Source organism: Salvelinus alpinus, chromosome 11 (assembly GCF_045679555.1).
Source record: "Salvelinus alpinus chromosome 11, SLU_Salpinus.1, whole genome shotgun sequence".
NCBI lineage: Eukaryota > Metazoa > Chordata > Actinopteri > Salmoniformes > Salmonidae > Salvelinus > Salvelinus alpinus.
Genome location: NC_092096.1, coordinates 36346854 through 36362949, shown reverse-complemented (window position 1 = coordinate 36362949; position 16096 = coordinate 36346854). Strand labels below are relative to the sequence as shown.

Genomic DNA, 16096 nt, shown 5'->3' with positions numbered 1-16096 from the left:
AGAGAGCACTACTACCTAACAGCATCCATCATATCTCCAGCAAAGAGAATAGGCATATCGTTCATTCAGTTTTGTTTGGACACATCATATCAGAGGCACCATTATGGTCAGTGAAACCAGTTGATGATGACATATCGTAGAATCCTCCAGGGCAACATCATTGTCTGCTAACAAGGTTAGCTGTGACTGGAAGGGTCCAGCCCTGCGTTGGATGTGAGAAAACATCCAGTCTCTCTGTCGCTCCGATGTCAAGTTCAAACCCCAGCAGCTTGTGTGAACAACTTCCACTCCCGTCTGCCTTTGATTTGTGTGCTTAACAGGACAACCAAGCCTTGATGGTGCAGGAAAATGAAAAGATAGCCTCTCCTGTGTTTTCCGGGGGCCAGTTGAGTGGAGAAGATGGATAGGGCTACAGTCCGCCTGTGTACCGCCCAGATAATTTGGCTGAGTTTGGCCCCTGGGCTCCATAAATCCACCAGTGATTGACCTGATCTGAGCTGGAGCTGTGAGACAGCACAGACAGCACCACATCCATCACCCATCACCATCCATCAGCTGGGCATGAAGGGTGGAGGGATGGAGCAGGAAAACATGGAGGGAGCCATCTGCCGCTGACTGCAAACACACACACACACACACACACACACACACACACACACACACACACACACACACACACACACACACACACACACACACACACACCTACTTACATGATAGACATGCACATGAAGGCACGGTGCATGTACACACACGTTAACCATACACTTGTTAGCAATCAATGTACACACATCCACACTGAATACACAGACACTCAAGCATGTTAAGAAGGAAAATACCATGCACTCATTGTCTTCCTATGGTGGGGTACCCCACCATAAACTCTGAACTCCTCTCCAGTCTCCAGCCAGCATTACTTCAGGCTGTCTCTGTCCGGGACAGATCATCTCTCCCTGAGCCCAGTCAGTCAGCCAGGGGTTTTATTGATCATTAAAGACATTTTATTCAGACCATTTAGACAGCCTGTCCGTCTCATGCTCCCTAATGGCCACTGGGGCTTGGCCACATGTACAACTCCCCTGGCCTTGTCGCCATGCTGCCCCCTGCATGGACCAAAGCTTCCTGTAACCTTGGCAACGGCACACACCGATCTCCTGATCTGTGACAGATGAAATGGGCTGATAGAGTCTTGGCTAAGCTAGCCGATATCACAGGTGAGCTGACCCATAAGGAGTGTAGTGTGTGACTGTGCTCTACTGTGTAATGAATCAGATCAAATCAGACTTTATTTCCCACATGCGCCAAATACAACAAGTGTAGACTTTACCGTGAAATGCTTACTTACAAGCCCTTAACCAACAATGCAGTTCAAGAAGAAGAAAATATTAGTAGGCTAAAATAGGCTAAAATAAAAAGTAATAATAAAAGGTAACACAATAAGAATAACAATAACGTGGCTATATTTACAGGGGGCACCGGTACCGAGTCAGTGTGCGGGGGTACAGGCTAGTTGAGGTATCTGTACATGTAGGTGGGGGCGACGTGACTATGCATAGGTAACAAACAAACAGCGAGTAGCAGCAGTGTACGGGGGGGTCAATGTAAATTGTCCGGTGACGTTTTTTATGAATTGTTCAGCAGTCTAATTGCTTGGGGGTAGAAGCTGTTGAGGAGCCTTTTGGTCGTAGACTTGGCGCTCCGGTACCGCTTGCCGTGCGGTAGCAGATAAAACAGTGGGTGACTTGGGTGACTGGAGTCTTTTATGGGCTTTCCTCTGACACCGCCTATTATATAGGGCCTGGATGGCAGGAAGCTTGGCCCCAGTGATGTACTGGGCCGTCCCCACTACCCTCTGTAGCGCCTTATGGTCAGATGCCGAGCAGTTGCCATACCAGGCGGTGATGCAACCGGTCAGGATGCTCTCGATGGTGCAGCTGTAGAACCTTTTGAGGATCTGGGGACCCATTCCAAATCTTTTCAGTTTCCTGAGGGGGAAAAGGTTTTGTCGTGCCCTCTTCACGACTGTCTTGGTATGTTTGGACCATGATAGTTCGTTGGTGATGTGGACACTAAGGAACTTGAAACTCTCGACCCGCTCCACTACAGCCCCGTCGATGTTAATGGGGGCCTGTTCGGCCCACCTTTTCCTGTAGTCCACGATCTGCCCCTTTGTCATGTGTTATAGCACATTGGGTTGTGCCAGTGGTGTGTTGTAATTTGCAGATAGGCCCAGGGGGTAGAGGTGTTTTATAGCATAGAGATAGTGGGTAGTGATGTGCTGTTAATGTAGATAGAGTATTGTAGACAGCCGTTTGTGGTTTTGTGGGGTTAGTAGTTAGCGGGGAGGTAAATGTCATGCTGTGAGGTACTGTAGGCAGAGCCCTCTGTCTCTCTGCTCTGTCTCTCTGTGTGCCAGACCCGGTGGGACCTGCATCATCCTGCCCCCCCCCCTAACATAATCATTTCAATATAAACTATTTAGGGCATGTTTAAATCCCAGGCGTCTGATAAACTGCCTTTCATCTGCGCTGACAGACGAGATGGTTCCCTCGCTCCGCGATGACAGACCCGCCAATGGAAGGAGGCGTTTTTATCACAGGGCTCCCCTGCAGACGGAGGGAGAGACGGAGGGAAGAGAGGGAGAGGTGGAAGGAGAGGGGGAGAGGCGGAGGGAAGAGAGGGAGAGGTGGAAGGAGAGAGGGAGAGGTGGAGGGAAGAGAGGGAGAGGTGGAAGGAGAGAGGGAGAGGCGGAGGGAAGAGAGGGAGAGGTGGAAGGAGAGGGGGAGAGGCGGAGGGAAGAGAGGGAGAGGTGGAGGGAAGAGAGGGAGAGGTGGAAGGAGTGAGGGAGAGGCGGAGGGAGAGGGAGAAGAAAAGTGATTTTGTGAACAATTTCCAGATGTTTGATTAGAAGGTGCGTGTCGGGGGGTGGATGAGTTGTGTGTGTGTGTGTGTGTGTGTGTGTGTGTGTGTGTGTGTGTGTGTGTGTGTGTGTGTGTGTGTGTGTGTGTGTGTGTGTGTGTGTGTGTGTTTACACATTTGCGTTGTGTGTGTGTGTGAGTGAGTGTGTGTGGTCGGTGCAGGGAGACTGAGCTGCTCAGTTGTACAGTGTGTGTATGGGCACCTGAGACATGTCTTCACTGGCCTGCATTCCACTCCCCAGTACCAGTGAAAGCCTGAACACACACACACATCCTGTAACCCAGTCAAAGAGCCATTACAGTAGTCGCTTAACACAGACAAGGAGAAACCAGGTGATAGGCTACAAGCTCGTTGGGTTATAAGGGGACATACTTTATGTGGCTAAGCTAATCTCAGTAAATGAACTGTATCATAGTCTGCAACACCTGTGATTCTCACCCTCACTTTCCCACCTACCACTCCCACTAGCTTTTTGTCATAGCTTCACTGTCACTTTGTATCCTCAAGAGACTGGAAGCTACTGTACGGAGTCGCTTCCCCATAAACTCCTCCTCTAGCCCCACTCGTCCAGACAGAAAGCCTCCCGAAAGTGCCAACGCTCTCAACAGCCCACTGTATTAACATGTCAGGCCCAGTAATCTCCACAATAACACTCCTATCTCCATCACCTTACATGACTCAGCCTGGTCCAGCTCCGGCCCTCAACCGTTCCGGCTCTCCCTCCGTCAGGCCGGCGTCGGCCCTGCCTCGTGTTTTGTTTTACTGTTGTGTTGCTCTTTACAGGAGTTGCTGTTGGCCCAGATGCGGCCCATAGAGCCTCTGTTATTAGACGGAGGAGAGTCTTTAGGGACAAAGCAAACAGACCGGGCCGTTTAAATCCTCTGATAAATACACGGCCGGCTCTGACCCGAGCCGCCCGTCGTCTCCCACATTAGCAGCCTGAGGTGGTCACACCGAGGGAAACGCGGCTTTTTATGAACAGTTGATCCCCCTTCTCCCGTCCCCAAATTATTTGGACAGGTTCAGGTTTCCTCAAATGAATTGTTTTTTACTGTAAATATTTTGTAGAACCACACAGTTTTCCCGAGGTACGTACCAAGGCTACGCGAGCGCTCAGAGATAACCCTGCAGCAGCAGCCAAAGAGCTTCCACATTCCTCCTCTCTCTCTCACTCTCACTCTCTCTCTCACTCTCTCTCTCTCTCTCTCTCTCACTCTCACTCTCTCTCCAATGGTTTTTATCCCCGATGACTGCAGTTCCTGTTACAATACAAACCTTATTTCTTCTTCTCTTTCTTTCTTTCTGTCTTGTTTGCTGCCTCTCCCTCTTTCCGTTCTCTATCTACTATCTTTGTCTTTTGAGAGGACTATTATCGACTCACAAGCATCCTATGCAACAATGACCTTTCAGTTGATCCCTCTGTTCTACTTACTGTATTGAGGTCAAGGGTCAGAGGTCAACGTTCAGCCATATTCTCATTTACCGGTCGATTATTTATCCTACACTGTTGTTAATTTCAATCGATCCTAATCGTCTGCTGAACCCTAAACCACCGTCTCAAGGCTTTTCCTCTGCATCAGCTCAGGGCTCAGGTTAACTTAGCAATAACTTAGCAGTAAATAAAGGTTAAATAAAAAATGTACTTGGCAGTAAGACTGTGTTCTGCTCTCATATCTCATATAGTGTTGGATTTTTCACTGCAAACACAGCTCCTAGTGCTGCCTTGGGCCTACAACCTCCTATCCTAAGAGGAGCACGGAGCAGTAAGCCAGTGCGTTTGTTTTTCTTAGCCCAGACGGATGTTAGCCCTTCCCATTTGGCCCTCAGCCTTCCCAGCAGCAGCAGTGTGCCCAGCCAGCCAGTCAGTCAGCCAGTCAATCAGCCAGTCAGTCAGACAGTTAGCCAGTCAGTCAGTTAACCAGTCGGTCAGTTAGTCAGTCAACCAGTAGACAGTCAGCCAGTCAGTCAGCCACTAGACAGTCAGCCAGTAGACAGTCAGCCAGTCAGTCAGTCAGTTAGCCAGTAGACAGTAGCCAGTCAGCCAGTCAGTCATCCAGTAGATTGTCAGTACCCAGTCAGCCAACCAACCAGCCAGTCACTCGGTCATACATCCAGTCAGCCAGCCAGTCAGTCAGCCAGTCAATCAGCCAGTCAGTCAGACAGTTAGCCAGTCAGTCAGTTAACCAGTCGGTCAGTTAGTCAGTCAACCAGTAGACAGTCAGCCAGTCAGTCAGCCACTAGACAGTCAGCCAGTAGACAGTCAGCCAGTCAGTCAGTCAGTTAGCCAGTAGACAGTAGCCAGTCAGCCAGTCAGTCATCCAGTAGATTGTCAGTACCCAGTCAGCCAACCAACCAGCCAGTCACTCGGTCATACATCCAGTCAGCCAGCTAGTCAGCCAGTAAGCCAGCCAGTCAATCAGTCAGCCAGTAGACAGTTAGCCAGTCAGTCAGCCAGTCAGTCAATCAGCCAGCCAGTAGACCGTTAGCCAGTCAGCCAGCCAGTCAGTCAACCAGCTAGGAGACAGTCAGCCAGCCAGCCAGCCAGTCAATCAGCCAGTCAGTAGACAGTTAGCCAGTCAGTCAGCCAGCCAGCCAGTCAGTCAGCCAGCCAGTAGACAGTCAACCAGCCATTCAGGCAGATGGCTGTAATAGATGGTAATGAGCTGCTATTGGCTGGTTATATTCAGGGAGCAGCAGGGCTCAGAATGGACCTACTGATCGCAGATGAAGCAGGGTATCGATAGAACCGATGGTAAATGTCAAACATGGATGGGAGATTGATGGAAGATGGGTGTGGGTGTGTAGGGTGTGTGTTTGTCTGTTTGTGTGTGCGTGTGTGTATGCGTTGACAGATTACACCCCTGTTCTTACACCCAGACACTTAGAGAGATTCAAATGATTAGATCACGGTGAGAAAGGAAGAGAGAGACGGAGATGGTAACAAAAAGAGATATCTGAAATGAGAGGCAGATACAAGAGATAAGGGGAGAGAGAGATAGATCAGTGTCACGTTCTGACCTTTATTTCCTTTGTTTTGTCTTTATTTAGTATGGTCAGGGCGTGAGTTGGGGTGGGCAGTCTATGTGTGTTTTTCTATGTTGGGGTTTTGAGTTTGGCCTGGTATGGTTCTCAATCAGAGGCAGCTGTCCATCGTTGTCCCTGATTGAGAATCATACTTAGGTAGCCTGGGTTTCACTTTTGGTTGGTGGGTTTTTGTTTCCTTGTGAGTGTTTGTTGCCACACGGTACTGTTTCGGTTTCGTTCATGTTCACATTTATTGTTTTGTATTTCTTAGTGTTCAGTTTATGTTTTAAAATAAACGTTATGGACACTTACCACGCTGCGCATTGGTCTTCCGATCCTGCAAACTTCTCCTCCTCAGATGAGGAGGACGACAGCCGTTACAATCAGTGGACATAGAGAGTGGAAGATTGAATGAGTGAGAGAGTGAGTGACTGAGAATGATAGAACATGAGACATCCCCATTCCTTCTCCGCTCCATTCATTGCTCTCATTTCCTTTCCATCCCTCTTTCCCTCCCCAGGTCTCCCCTACCACCTCTCCCCTCCCTGAGTGAGATCATCATTATGGTACATCATATGTAGGAGAGCCTTAATGAGCTATGCCCTCGTTAATAGAGGCCTAACTACCAGCTGGCCCCTGGCAGCCCAGATGTGTGTGCAATGCAATCACAGAGGTGCTCTCTCAATTCAATTTCAATTTCAATTCAAGGGCTTTATTGACATGGGAAACACATGTTAACATTGCCAAAGCAAGTGAAGTAGATTATAAACAAAAGTGAAATAAACAATAATAAATAAAAAAAAACAGTAAACATTACACTCACAGAAGTTCCAAAATAATAAAGACATTTCAAATGTCATATTATGTCTATATACAGTGTTGTAACGATGTGCAAATAGTAAATAAATATAAATATGGAAAATAAATAAATATAAATATGGGTTGTATTTACAATGGGGTTGTTTCTTCACTAGTTGCCCTTGTCTTGTGGCAACAGGTCACAAATCTTGCTGCTGTGATGGCACACTGTGGTATTTCACCCAATAGATATGGGAGTTTATCAAAATTGGGTTTGTTTTTGAATTCTTTGTGGATCTGAGTAATCTGAGGGAAATATGTGTCTCTAATATGGTCATACATTTGGCAGGAGGTTAGGAAGTGCAGCTCAGTTTCCAATTTTGTGGGCAGTGTGCACATAGCCTGTCTTCTCTTGAGAGTCAGGTCTGCCTACGGCGGCCTTTCTCAATAGCAAGGCTATGCTCACTGAGTCTGTACATAGTCAAAGCTTTCCTTAAGTTTGGGTCAGTCACAGTGGTCGTTTATTCTGCCACTGTGTACTCTCTGTTTAGGGCCAAATAGCATTCTAGTTTTCTTAGTTTTTTTGTTAATTCTTTCCAATGTGTCAAGTAATTATCTTTTTGTTTTCTCAAGATTTGGTTGGGTCTAATTGTGTTGCTCTCCTGGGGTTCTGTGGGGTCTGTTTGTGTTTGTGAACAGAGCCCCAGGACCAGCTTGCTTAGGGGACTCTTCTCCAAGTTCATCTTTCTCTAGGTGATGGCTTTGGGAATCTCTTCCTTTTAGGTGGTCTCTCTCTGTCTCCCTCTCCCTCCATAGAAGTGGACAGATCCAGATGGAAACTGCTCTCCCAGCATGTCTGATTGACTCTTCACCCGACTACTCTATCTCTACCTCTCCGTCCCACTCCCCTGTCTCACTTCCCACTCCCCTGTCTCACTTCCCACTCCCCTGTCTCCTTCCCACTCCCCTGTCTCACTTCCCACTCCCCTGTCTCACTTCCCACTCCCCTGTCTCCTTCCCACTCCCCTGTCTCACTTCTCACTCCCCTGTCTCACTTCCCACTCCCCTGTCTCCTTCCCACTCCCCTGTCTCCTTCCCACTCCCCTGTCTCACTTCCCACTCCCCTGTCTCCTTCCCACTCTCCTGTCTCCTTCCCACTCCCCTGTCTCCTTCCCACTCTCCTGTCTTCTTCCCACTCCCCTGTCTCCTTCCCACTCCCCTGTCTCACTTCCCACTCCCCTGTCTCCTTCCCACTCTCCTGTCTTCTTCCCACTCCCCTGTCTCCTTCCCACTCCCCTGTCTCACTTCCCACTCCCCTGTCTCCTTCCCACTCCCCTGTCGTCTTCCCATTCTCCTGTCTCCTTCCCACTCCCTTGTCTCCTTCCCACTCCCCTGTCTCCTTCCCACTCCCCTGTCTCCTTCCCACTCCACTGTCTCACTTCCCACTCTCCTGTCTTCTTCCCACTCCCCTGTCTCCTTCCCACTCCCCTGTCTCCTTCCCACTCCACTGTCTCACTTCCCACTCTCCTGTCTTCTTCCCACTCCCCTGTCTCCTTCCCACTCCCCTGTCTCCTTCCCACTCCCCTGTCTCACTTCCCACTCCCCTGTCTCACTTCCCACTCCCCTGTCTCCTTCCCACTCCCCTGTCTCACTTCTCACTCCCCTGTCTCACTTCCCACTCCCCTGTCTCCTTCCCACTCCCCTGTCTCCTTCCCACTCCCCTGTCTCACTTCCCACTCCCCTGTCTCCTTCCCACTCTCCTGTCTCCTTCCCACTCCCCTGTCTCCTTCCCACTCTCCTGTCTTCTTCCCACTCCCCTGTCTCCTTCCCACTCCCCTGTCTCACTTCTCACTCCCCTGTCTCACTTCCCACTCCCCTGTCTCCTTCCCACTCCCCTGTCTCCTTCCCACTCCCCTGTCTCACTTCCCACTCCCCTGTCTCCTTCCCACTCTCCTGTCTCCTTCCCACTCCCCTGTCTCCTTCCCACTCTCCTGTCTTCTTCCCACTCCCCTGTCTCCTTCCCACTCCCCTGTCTCACTTCCCACTCCCCTGTCTCCTTCCCACTCTCCTGTCTTCTTCCCACTCCCCTGTCTCCTTCCCACTCCCCTGTCTCACTTCCACTCCCCTGTCTCACTTCCCACTCCCCTATCTTCTTCCCACTCTCCTGTCTCCTTCCCCCCCCCTGTCACTCTGCTTTTCTCACTCTCTTTGTTTCTCCTCTCTCTCTCTCTTTCTCTCTTCCTCTCTCACACACACACACACACACAGACATACACACTCCCTCTCTCTCATTTACACACACAATTTCTCTCTCTTACACACAGTGTTTTATAATTTCAAGATGTGTGGATGCTTAATGTTTTTATTTAAGCTTGAAGCTTATTTAAGGACTATTAAAGGTAATTATATAGGCCATTATTGGGCTCAGGCTTCCACAGAGTGGCCATTAAGTGTGGGGAAATGTGGTGGCTATGCTATGCTATGCCAGTAGTTATGGCTGCCAGACTTACTGAATAATTAGGGATCTTTGTCTGTGTTGGGGAAGTTTGGGCTGGGTAGGTTGGGGGCGATATTGTTATACCTTCTGTAGACTTGTCTGGGATGGTGGGCAATTGGCATCTGAGGGACGGCGGGGGAGGTGTGTGCGTGTGTGTGTGTGTGTGTGTGTGTGAGAGATGTGGAGAGAGAGAGGGATGTGGAGAGAGAGAGGGATGTGGAGAGAGAGAGGGGGTACACTTAGAAAAAAGGGTTCCAAAAGGGTTCTTCGGCTGTCCCCATAGGATAATCCTTTTTGGTTCCAGGTTCCACGTAGAACCCTCGGTTATAGATAGCACCTTTTTTTTCTAAGAATGCAGAGAGAGGGAGAGAAAGAGAGAGAGTATGTGCGAGAGAGAGAAGATCCCCTCTAGGGAGACAGGTAGCCATCCTTTCTATAGAGATGAGATCTGCTGTCGGCATGCCAAGGAAACGGAACTGGGAAATAGCCGTGATTGATTTAAAAGAGAGACAAGAGGAGGCAATTAACAGAACGTGGAGGAGATGGAAAGGGGGAGCAGAGAGGACAGAACAGAGAGAAAGAGGTCTTCTCTCTAAGAAAGCAATCATCAAAAAGCAAATGATGATGGAAGAGGAGAGAAAGAAAGCAAGTGAATCTGTCAGTGTTGAGAGCTCAGCTTTTGATGAGGTCATTGCTTGAGAGCATAGCTTTTGATGAGGTCATTGCTTGAGAGCACAGCTTTCAATGAGGTTATTGCTTGAGAGCACAGCTTTTGATGAGGTCATTGCTTGAGAGCTCAGCTTTTGATGAGGTCACTGCTTGAGAGCACAGCTTTCAATGAGGTCATTGCTTGAGAGCACAACTTTCAATGAGGTCGTCGGTTCAGAGGGTCAGCCGTGAGACGAGCGTCCTTACCTCCAGAGTCTGAGGAAAGCCAGATGTAGGACAATCCCCTTAAAGGCTGTGGACAGTTTAACCTTTATTTAACTAGGCAGGTCAGTTAAGAACAAATTCTTATTTACAATGACAGCCTACCAGGGAACAGCGGGTTAACTGCCTTGTTCAGGGGGAGAACAATAGATGTTTACCTTTACCTTTCGGTTACTGGCCCAACGCTCTAACCCCTAGGCTACCTGCCACCCCAAACTATTTACTGTCTCTGATTGTAGTTGTAGTATATATGCAAATAGGAATGCCCTCAAATCACTCTATGGAATTCCACTGTACAGTGAGGTTACACTGCACTTCAGCCTTGATGGAGAAGTTCCCTTATATCAGGATACATTGTTATAGGAAAACACAGGCCCTGTCGTCTGAGGACTATTTTATTCTGATGTTCTTTTATATCACTCAACTGTATATATTTGTCTGACTTTATCTCACTTGGTTCGTTGCACGGTGGACTGACTATTAAAGGTAACATGCAATATCTGACCACGCCTTCCCCACCTACTTCCCTTCCTCCTGTTTTTCTCTACCCCTTTCCATCTACCCGCTCTTTTTCTCCCACTCACCTCTCTTCCTCTCCCTCCTCTCCTACTCTCCTTTCTCTCCCTTCCTCTCCTTTTCCTTCCTATCTTACCCTTCTCCTCCTTCTCCCCCCTGTCCTCCTCTCCCCCTCCCCTCCACTCCTATCTTAGATGAGTCTTCCCTGTGGTGTCTTGCTTGACTGACTCTCTGACTCAAAGGCTTAGGTGTTAATCCACAGCAGTTTTCATCACTTAGAGCACCAATCAAAAAGGGCTTAGCCCGTGTAATCTGCCATGCTATTGTCCTCTCCCTCCTCCCTCCACTCTTCCACTTTCCTCTTCTGTTATTTCCCTTTCTCCCTCCTCTTAATACTCCCTCCCTCCTTTGCTTTCTCTTCCGTCTCTTCCTCCTCCCTCTACCCTTCCACTTTCCTCCTTTCTTCCCCTTACGTTTCTCCTCGTCCACTAAATCTACCTTCTACCTCCTCCACTTTCTTTTCCATCTCTTCCTCATCCCCTTTCCTTTCCTCCTTTCCTCCCTTGTTGAGTGTGGCATTGCCAGTCCTCTCAGGAGGGAAATATACCCAGTGACCCTCTCCAGGGTTCGGCTGAGGGCACATATTTAGAAAGAGGAAGGGGTGAGGAGAGAGAAGGGATGGGGTTATGGGGGGATTGTAGCGTGACATCAGATCCCACCAGGCTGGAGGGTTGGCACTGCATGCACAGCCCCAGGGGATCCGGCTCGCTTATTATTCCTGATCTACGTCTCTGGATTGTCTCACACACCTGGGCCTTTATTCCACAGGGATTCAGGAAGACCTAGTCACATGGGCAGGAGGTGGGGGGAGGAGGGGTAGATGGAAGTTATGGGAATGTCCATCAAACCCCTGGATGGTGTAAGCCTTTAGGGGTGAGGGGGGGGTTCAATGATGTATTCATTCAACACCCCTCCCCCCTTGCTCTCTCTCTCTTTCTCTCTCTCTCTCTCTCTCTCTCTCTCTCTCTCTCTCTCTCTCTCTCTCTCTCTCTCTCTCTCTCTCTCTTTCTCTCACTCTCTCTTGCTCTCTCTCTCACTCTTTATTTCTCTCGCTCTCTCTCTCTCTCTCTCTGTGTCTCTCCCCTCTTCTCTAAGTCCTTGCATGGTGGGCTAGACAGTGTTGTGTACAGCAGTAGCAGTAGCAGCGGGCTGTTCCATTAGTTCCAGGTAAAGAGCGTGTCATAGGATCAGCCAGTAGAGGCTAGTGGAGGATCCCTCTCAACAAGCCCGCTGAGCCTGTACCATGCTGTCTGCTGCTGAGCACCGTGAAGCTACCATTACACTTGATACCATCACACACACACACACACACACACACACACACACACACACACACACACACACACACACACACACACACACACACACACACACACACACACACACACACACACACACACACACACACACACACACACACACACACACACACAAGTGCACACAAACGCAAGAGCGTGCACACACATGCTCACACACGTATACACACACACTGCCATGCGCACACACACACACACACACACACAAAACGTGCGCACAGACACACATGCCAAGAGGAAGAGAAAGCGAGAGAAAGAAATCAATAGAATAATGAAACCGCATAAAGAAATGGTCTAGCAGCAGAAAAGAAACCACTGGTGAATGAGACTTCGTTCATTTTATCAGAGATCTGAAAGAATGAAAAGAAAGAGTGAATGAATAAGAGAATGAAAGAGGCAGGTGAGGCCTTCAGGGAACAGCGATGGGACTCCCATAGGTTTGTTTGCTCTGGGATAATATCTTCCCGGTGTTGTGGCAATATGTTTGTGACTGAGGGCGGCTGGCCCACACCGACACCCTGGCACTGCGGTTACGACTTGTTGTGTGGATGGAAACCTACTTTACCGCCACAACGCAGCACAGCCAGTGTTCATGTTGTCTTTCAGGCCTGCCAACTCCTGGCTTCTTCCTGTTAGCACAAATACGAGCATTAGGAAAACCCCACTTCTCTCTGACTCCCCCTGTCTCACCCTTACTCTCACCCCGCCTGCCTCCCCCTGTTCCATAAAGACTCTTACAGAGGCTTAGAATAGATTTCCAAGGCATTAGTGAAGCCTTTTATTGGCCTGTTGTCTGCCAATTTGGAGATCTACATCCCAGCATGGCAGTGGCTGTGTGGGAGAGACTGCTAAAGGGAAACACTTTAGCACGGCAGAGTTATATACTGTGTGTGTGTCTGTGTGTGTGTGTGTCTGTGTGTGTGTGTAAAAACTCTGTTCTCTTTGACCAGTATTGCCTATTGCCTTAGTGTATCTGTGACCTAATGCTCTCTCTCGCGCTCTCTTTCTCGCTCTCTTACTCTCTGTCTCTTTCTCTCCCCACCCCATCCCTCTCTCCCTATCTCCATACAGACATAGATGAATGCCAGGAGGCGTTCAATAACGGCGGCTGTGACCATTTCTGCAAAAACACGGTGGGCTCCTTTGAGTGCAGCTGCCAGAAGGGCCACAAGCTCCTCACTGACGAGCGCACCTGCCAGGGTGAGCAGCCTACCTGGCTGACAGCTGTCATACACTCCTGTCTGATGACTGATGACGTCACAATGCTTTAAGACGGTTACCTTTGGGAACAGTGCGGTCACTCCGCGATCAGGTCACGAACGGAAGGTGTCACGGAACAGGGACCATGGGAATGGATATACAATAATATGCAGACGGCCTAGTAGTTTCTATCATAAATCTCTACGGTAGTAACTCACTCATGCGCTTTATGTTCAGAGCAGGATCATACATAGAATCAAAACAAGGGTTGGCCTACAAATCATTCACCTGGAATGACATGCACAGATAGGCTTGTTATTACAATTGATTTAGCATCCTCCAGTGGGTGTAATTTACTGTCAGCTGTATTAAGGCATTCTGCTTCTCTCTTCATATCTAATCCCTGCTTATGTTTGGAGGACAAATGCAAATTCCCCTATACAAGTCACAGCAAGAGAGACAGGAGAGGCACACATCACAAATTATTTTATTAACAACAACACCCTGCAGTGTTTTTGTCCCCGAACCAAAAACACCAAACAACTCTATCCCAGTGTGTGTGTGTGTGTGTGTGTGTGTGTCATATTAAACATCAACACTGTCATATTAAACACAAAAAGAACTGCCAACAAACAGTTTACACAACTCCATGCACGCCAATAACACAGTCAACTTGGGTGTGCGCTGATGGGAGGACACACACACACACACACACACACACACACACACACACACTGACACGCTCCTTCCACCCATCAGCTTACCTGACTGTAAAACTAAGCTTCCAGTGTCCAAAAACACATGTTGTTCCATCTGCTAACAAGTGGTATTTTTGTTCAGATTTTTATTTTTAACTTTTATTTATTTAATGTTTTAATTCTTTCCATGCTGGTAAGCTCTTCCAAGGAAAATAGCTCCTGGTAATACGTGTCTGAGAAGAGCTACAGCTATGCCAGGTTCCTCCTGAGAGAGAAAGGGAGGGGGAGACAAATACAGAGAGAGAGGCTTTAGGCTGACCCTATGCCTGTACAAGGACAGGGGGGATGGAGAATGGGGTGTGCAATAATCACCCGGAACATAAAGACTCCCTACAGGTAGCTGTATTAAAACAATACAGTAGAGGTCAAGCGGACGGAGGGAGCTTTAGCTTTGCAGACACAGTATGCTTATTAACAGACAGGCTACGTTGTTTGGTGTTTTAACAAACAGGGACACTAACCTTGGGTGGGTTTACACCCGACCCCACCAACCGACAGACACCTGCACATCAGCCAAACCAACAACTGGCACCTCTCGGTGAAATTAGATTATACAGCTGCGCCTCTCTCAAGTCGTTCCAGTGCTGCGTGGTGGCTGGGGTTGTGGTCTGATGCTAGTTTCATTAATAAGGTATGGTAGTCTAACCGTAGCCCGTCATATAGACAGTTGCCTGGAGGACTGTAGCAAAGCAGCCCAGGAGCCAACAGAAGCCAGGCCTCAACAACTTCCTCCTCATGACAAACTTTATCATAACACACTGTATTTTTAGCCTTTGTAAATCTCCACAGCCCAGATGACTTGGTATTGAAGTAGTCCAGGTGAGTTGGAGACGCTGGACTGGAGTAATGCTGTTGCTACTGTCAGCCACCCAAATATGTCATTACATCTTTCTCACTCAAATAAAACAATTATAAACCAAAACCAGGACCTGTAGGCGTGCTGATCTTGGATCAGTTTGGCCTTTTAAGTTTGAATGAATGTGATTATATTGATAGGGGGGACCTGATCCTAGATCAGCCCCCTGGTCCTGACCACAGTGAGTTGGTCTGATCTATCCCAGGCCTGGGGTGGAGGGCTTGACTGAAGGACTGAATTGGATCTTTAAGTCTCCACTGAGAAGACCTCTTCGGGTTATTTAGTGAGCAGAGCTCTGATTTGTTCTCCACACCTCTGTTTGTTAACAATGAACTCCAGTCTGATTAATGGACCGGTCTTATTAGCCGTGGCTGAGTAATGGGTGTTTGTGTGGGGAAGAGTCGGAGAGAGTAATATCTATGACTCATGTATCAGCTTGTTGGTTCATCAAGAGGAAGGAAGCAAACATGTTCTCTGCTACAACCAAGGACGATGACTTAATGGTCAGAGTTTGTGTATTGCGTGTGTGTGTGTGTGTGTGTGTGTGTGTGTGTGTGTGTGTGTGTGTGTGTGTGTGTGTGTGTGTGTGTGTGTGTGTGTGTGTGTGTGTGTGTGTGTGTGTGTGTGTATTGCGTGTGTGTGTGTGTGTGTGTGTGTGTGTGTGTGTGTGTGTGTGTGTTTATGTGTGTGAATCTTGAGCAACCAACCTGACACACACACACACACCCAGTAACCCTGTCAGTGTTTAGACTCCCACCCACATAACCAGGCTGAATGTACACTGTTATTTCAGACAGAACATTTTGAAATGCTCCTGCAGTGTCCAGTCCTCCAACCCACACCACACACACACACACACACACACACACACACACACACACACACACACACACACACACACACACACACACACACACACACACACACACACACACACACACACACACACACACACACACACACACACACACACACATCCACTGTCTCACCACTGACAGTTCACAGTTCAGATTGATTGTACTTTTAGTGGAAATTCCTCTTCACAGCTTCTAGCACTCTAAACAAAAGACAGTTCATACAACTCCCCATAGTGAAACTCAATGCTTTCAATATCCAGTATACAAATCACATCAAATTGTGTTTGTCACATGCGTCGAATACAACAGGTATAGACCTTACCGTGAAATGCTTACTTACGAGCCCTTACCCAACAATGCAGTTC

At 48.4% G+C, this 16096-nt stretch overlaps 1 protein-coding gene across 7 annotated transcripts in view; it reads left to right on the top strand.

The window, feature by feature from the left end:
* The window catches only part of scube1 (signal peptide, CUB domain, EGF-like 1), a 120048-nt gene that overhangs the window by 88383 nt on the left and 15569 nt on the right, over positions 1 to 16096 (top strand). For all 7 annotated transcript variants that reach the window (XM_071332821.1, XM_071332819.1, XM_071332818.1 and 4 more), the window contains one exon: positions 13132 to 13260. In XM_071332821.1, coding sequence (XP_071188922.1) covers positions 13132 to 13260 — 129 coding nt within the window. The remainder of the gene's footprint in view (positions 1 to 13131; positions 13261 to 16096) is intronic.